General features: G+C 41.5%; 1 protein-coding gene across 2 annotated transcripts in view; it reads left to right on the forward strand.

Moving 5' to 3' along the window:
* The window catches only part of PPP2R3B (protein phosphatase 2, regulatory subunit B'', beta), a 45,417-nt gene extending 43,323 nt beyond the window's left edge, over positions 1-2,094 (forward strand). For both annotated transcript variants that reach the window (XM_010193780.1, XM_010193781.1), the window contains exons 11-13: positions 35-153; positions 235-341; positions 1,593-2,094. In XM_010193780.1, coding sequence (XP_010192082.1) covers positions 35-153; positions 235-341; positions 1,593-1,737 — 371 coding nt within the window. In that variant the 3' untranslated portion in view covers positions 1,738-2,094. The remainder of the gene's footprint in view (positions 1-34; positions 154-234; positions 342-1,592) is intronic.
* The last annotated feature ends 3,906 nt before the right edge of the window (positions 2,095-6,000 follow it).

Raw genomic sequence — 6,000 nt, forward strand, 5'->3', positions numbered from 1 at the left:
AGCTCTAAATCTTATCTCGTAATCTTCTTTACAGGGAAAATTACTCTTCATGACTTAAAGCGATGTAAGTTGACAAATGTGTTTTTTGATACTTTCTTCAACATTGAAAAATACCTTGACTATGAACAGAAGGATCAGTTTTCCATGTTGCGGGTGAGTATAAAGCTTTAAAAGTCTTGTTAGCTATGTGCTTAATTAATACAGTTTTGTATAACGTGCAATGTGATTGTTTAGGATGGTGAAGGTGAAAGCCAAGAGGTCTCTGACTGGGAGAGGTATGCTGCTGAAGAGTATGACATCTTGGTGGCAGAAGAGGCAGCAAGTGACCAGTGGAATGACGGGTAAGAAAAAAATGCACCTTCACAGTGGAAATACACTCCTTAAGGAAAATCAGTGTGTTACTGTAAGAATAATGTAGTGGAGTACACTAAGATATGGAGGGGAGAAGATACATGTGCTAAAAACATCCAGTTTCTCCTTTCTTTTGAGCCTGGTGTTTGTAAACTCAAGCAAGTCTTTGCTTGTAGGTTGCCTCTGCTTCTGGCATTAGCAGTTTTGTCACAGATCTTGTTGAAAAAAGCCTTGATAAATAAAAATATTGCATCCTATGGAAGCATAGCCCAAAAAAATCATGCATTTTATTTAGTTACTTTCTGTATTCCTAGTTGGGTTTGATGCGTAGGCCATAGTTTTAACTGTTGGCCCTCCACACAGATGGATAAAGGTTTTATCCAAGTGCTCCTGAAGTTTCACTGCTTTGCTTCCTTGGAGTACAGACTGCAATGCTCGCTGTCTCCATTAACTACCACCTCGTAACTTATCAGTGTGTTTCAAGTATGAGGTACACAACCGCATGTAAGATGTATTTGGACTGGCTAAATAGAAACAAACAAGTATTACAATTCCTCTTGCTGATTTCTGCCTACCCTTATAGCAGAAGCTTGTGAAGACTTTTGCATGTAAACTGCTGAGTTCAGATTTTTTTTCATAAAGAGCAAAGTTAGAATCCCTTCTAAATTGTTTCCCAAATAAGCAACTGAATGTAAGTTGTGAGCAAATAGATCCCACCTAAAGCAGATATTTTTTAAATACCAGCCTTCACTGACTCGAGTTAAACATTGCATTTCTTCATCCATATGTTCATTTTCAGAATCAGTAATTTCTCATTAAACAATTGGCTTTTGCTTTCTAGCATCTGCTTTAAATACACAGCTGGTTGCTATCACTTCCTTGTGCTTCTGTGTATTCTAAAAACACTTTCGGTATTCTTTCTCTTGTATCTACTGCAGGTGTAGTTGGCTCTACCTAATTCAGCATCATTTCAGCTTTCTTGAAAAGAACTGGAAGGGTTTCTCTCAAACACTTAAAGCTTCCTTTTGCCCATTTCTAAGTTAAGAGTAGTCCACTAGAGCAGTGCGTACTTTGAATCCTTTCAGTAGAGCTGTGTATCCCACTAGCAAGTTCTGCACATGGTGGGGGGAGAGTAAACTAGCTAAAACTGTGACAAACCTAGTGCTGCTTCTGGTTACATGTTTTTTACTATAATTCTGTAACATTTGGGCTAGACTCTTTCTTTTTTTGCCTGTTCCTAGGTACGAAGCAGAACTAAATCCTGTAGACCACCAGAAGGCCAATGTCCTCAAGTATCAAATGGAAAAAAGACCATTTTTTGAAATGCCTTCCCACCTGCCTGATGTAGACTTGGATGAATATGACTACGAAGAGGACTTTGAGTAGCGGTTACATCTGGTCAGCACTTGCAGAAGAGAAGGGACAGTCTGCAGCAGGTCTGCTACACACCTGTATGTTTCCATGGTGTTTGTTTCCAGGAAGTCAGCTTAGTTTTGTGCTAAAAATATTTAATCACTACACTACCTTTTAAATAAAAGCAGCGCATTTGTATGGAATGATGAAAATTTTTGTATTTATTCAATAGTCTATAGTTTGTAAAATAGATTAAAATATTTATTTACAGGTGTTGCATAGTTCCTTTTTGGAAGAATAACAATATTTGACTTTAGAGAAAAGTAATCTACTGTTTTTAGGAGAACTGTATAATTCTCTCCAAGTTGACGTGTGGTGCACTGACCATCTCCACCCCTTACGGGAACAGGTGCTCCTGTCTTGGTGTGGGAGGTAGGGAGACAATGCATACCCAGCCCGCCATGCTCTGTACAAGTGCTCATAGACAGCCCGAGGGTTTTATGCTTTGACAAAGTGCGTGACTCGGCGCTCATTCACCTTAGGGTTTCATTTGAGAAGCTGAGCATGTTAGCGCACCAGGAAAGCAAAGCCATTGCCTGAGACAAGTTGCTTCTCTTCTTGTGTGGTCCTTGTTTGCCCCAACTTTAATTTTGCTTCCCCTTTTAAACTTCAGTCTTTTCATTAGTGTTCATTTTAGAGAGGTTATTTAATAATGAAGTCTGGTTTAGTGTTCATACTTGATCCAAAATGAGTGTGTTAATTCATGTAGAAGGAACCAATTTTTTTAAAAGCCTTTGTATAAATGTTACTTGATCAGTGATGTGCACTAACTTGTTGTGGGCATTCAGTGCTTTTGTCTGTCCCCCCTTCAGTTGTTTGCTATTGACACATTCCATGGATATTCATCAGTGTCACAGCAGCTTGAAACCGTTGCCTCACTCTTACTGTTAAACAGATTTTGCTGAGAGAAAAAACAAATGTACAAAAAGATGTAAGTTATTTTTTGGTTGCAGTGTAGATCTTTTAAAATGTTTTAAAAGTCATGTTTGTATTTTCAATAAAGATTTTCATACATGTAATTTAACAGTTCTAATTATTATGTTCTGCACTGCATATACTCAAGAACCATTTATGATCCAATGGGTTACACATGGTTGGATTAATTACACCAAGCTGCGCATTCAAAGCAATCAAGCTCTAGCAGGTTTTCCCTCATCCCGAAGGCAGTGTTGCTGAGCAGATGGATTACAACATCTCAGGGAGAGACTTACAAACCTGTGTATCTGAAGTAATGAAACTTAACACCAACATCCGTTAGTGAACTTTAACAAGGCAGGCTCAAGTCATTTTAATACCATTCAATGGATTCTTGAAGTTAGGGTTGATTATTCCATTTTTAATTTTAACTGTCAGGTTTCTCCAGTGTTGGTCAGATACCTTTCACTACTTGCCCAGGGTTTGGGGTTTTTACACAGTACAGATACACTAAGGATTTATGTCAAGCTGTGTTCCCTAAGGTGCTGTGGGAAAGGATGACCCAGCTGGGGTTCTAGATGATCCTGAACGTCTATTGCTGCTCAAGGGGTGGAGGCCTTTCCCTATATGAAACCCTTCAGCTGGAACCCCTCTTATTAAAAACAGGGTTGTAAATGGGCAGGTACAGCATCACATCACAGGCTTTCTCATCACACAGTGACTTTTCTGCAGCAAAACAAAGTGGTGGTGCAGGGTAGATCTGTTCTGTAGAGCCTGTAGCTGTTGTTGCCACTTGGTGTTTAATGAGGTGCCCGTTCCATCCTGCTCTCTATCACACTTGTGATAAGCAAGTCCCTTTTTTCCTAAAGGACCTGCACAGCTCTAGTAGAGCAAGCTCTGGTATTATTGTCAAAGTGCCTTTTCTTGCAGTACATCAACTAGGAAGATTAATGTGCCTTCCCCCAGAAGGCTAATTCCCAGCCCTAGTGCTTCATTACAAGAATTAAAGCATCTGAATGTTTGATGTGGTCCCAGGTGCATTTCCTCAGTCCAAGTCCAGCTGTCTTCTGCATAATTGGTGTTTAAACTTATAGTCCCAAATCTGGATCATCACTACCTCAGTCTAGGTAGGAGGCAAGGAGTCACAGGGGCAGAGAACAAGTTGATCTGGGTGAGAATTGGCATCATCTGTCTCCCTGCATTCCTTAACTATTCAAAATGAAACATAATGGCTTTACTATTGCCACTCCAGGCTACCTGGGAGACAGTCATGGCTTTCATGTTCCTGGGAGCTCACTTCCATTTAATAACAGGGCAAAGTAGAAGGCCAGTAGCACTGCTGCTCTTCTTTCTCCACTCTTAGTGTGGGAATAGCACTTGTACTTTCAGTCCTAATGGACAGCAATGATTATGTAGTTTATTTTACATAGTTACAATCCAAAATATGTATATAAAAAATAGAGCTGATTGATAGGAAGAATGCAGGGTAAAATTCCATGGAGTGGTGACAAAGGGTCAGCGAAAGCAGCCAGCACTCCCCAGCCTCTGAAACACTCCTGAGTGAAGATCATTTGCAAATTCTTAATGGAGAAACTACTTCTGAAGGGCCATGTTTGCAGTCTGTTTACACTGTCCTTTCAGGTAAGTACCACGTGATCACTGGCTACACAGGATTGCTTCCAGAGGAGAATACTCAGTCAGCTGGTCCACTCTGTTACTTAGAGGCCTTGTTGCAAGTCCCCTGGAAACATGTCCTGATCTCCACAGACCACTAACCACATCTCCGTAAGCACTGGAATTTAGAAATCCTTGCAGACATTTGATCCAGGTTTTCTGTTTTTCAGGTGGGAAAGGGCATGACCAAGTTACCTGCTATTACCCAGCAGGTCACAGGGCTCACAGCTGGGCCAGCCTCCTTTCTCCCCAGGGTCAGGTACAAGGGGAAAGCAGACAGATAACCACCTTGGTTATCTCAAGTGGTAAAGAACACACCCTGCGCTGATTGGAGCACACTTCTCTCATCTCATTTACGGAGTCTTTGACTCAATATTTGTCCATCCCCTGACTCCAATCCTTAGGTTGAGAATTGTTGCAAGGTAGCATCAAGGACCCAGATACAGCTGAGTAACCCCGTTCATAACGCCCACAACCTTAGAAGCATGACAGCCAAACCAGTAACACCACAAGGAGAAACATGGAGAAATCAGCTGCAGCGTTTGTACCTAACTGGCTCTGTGTGGGTGCCCACAGGCAGAGATTTAACTTGATCTGTATCTCCTGCTGCCTTGGTTAATGCCATCACAACCCCATTTTCAGTTAATTTGCAGAAGAACACGGTAGCATGCTCTTCATTTCCATTTATCCTCTCAGCTTCTTAACTGTCCTAAAGCAGGAGAAAAAAAGACAGATTAAGTCAATCTCACTATCAAGAAAACATCATATAAGAGCACATAAGGACTCAAAATAAAAGCATAGCCTCTAACCATTTAGCAGCTTGCCTACAGCTGGCTCTTGGAAAGCATCATGTTTAGCTTCCACCACACGAAAGAAGCACTTCTGTACCACTACAAGGAAAGGCCACATTCTAGACAAGTAGTGCATTTTCTCCATGGCTTCCATCGTGGTCCACAGATTTAAATTCTTTTATTGCCTATGTTCAATAGGAGCTGCTCCAAGCATATGATCCAAATAAACAGTCTACATTTCAGAAGGCACACAGCTGGAAGAAAAGGTGGAAGTCCCTTCCTTCCTTCTAGTCCTCTTTAAAAAAAAAAAAACAAAACACAACCCATCACTCAAATATGAAAAGAAAACATTTGTTCAACTTCAGGGGAAAAAAAGTAATTTAAAAAGTCAAAAATCAGACAAGACCTTCAAGTGTGGCTCTTAGATCCCAGATAACCAGAGCCACTGAAAATCAAGAGGTTGCCTGAAGCACTGCAAAAAAAACCAACTGTCTGCCAAGCACTGGGTTTACATTCTATGAGAAGTCCAGAGAGCAGGAGGAAATACAGGAGGAAAACCTGAAGGAACCGCCGAGCCCCCTGCCATGGCTGACACAGCAAACCCTTGGAGAACATAGGACATAGGCTGCAGCACAGGAAACCTCATGGCCTCTTTATTATTTTTATTTCCCCCTTTCAGTACAGTCACTGCTGCATAACCCAGGGTGCCCTTGCACTCCACCGTCCCAAAGGGTGAGAATTTCCCTGCTGCAAGAGCCCATGTCAGGCTGAGCTGAGACCCAGGCCAACAGCTGCGGTTTTGACAAACCATTGCCTGATCCCAAAGGCAATTGGTGCCCACAAGACAACCCCCAGG

This window comes from Mesitornis unicolor, unplaced genomic scaffold (genome assembly GCF_000695765.1).
Source record: "Mesitornis unicolor isolate BGI_N332 unplaced genomic scaffold, ASM69576v1 scaffold53921, whole genome shotgun sequence".
Taxonomy (NCBI): Eukaryota; Metazoa; Chordata; class Aves; order Mesitornithiformes; family Mesitornithidae; genus Mesitornis; species Mesitornis unicolor.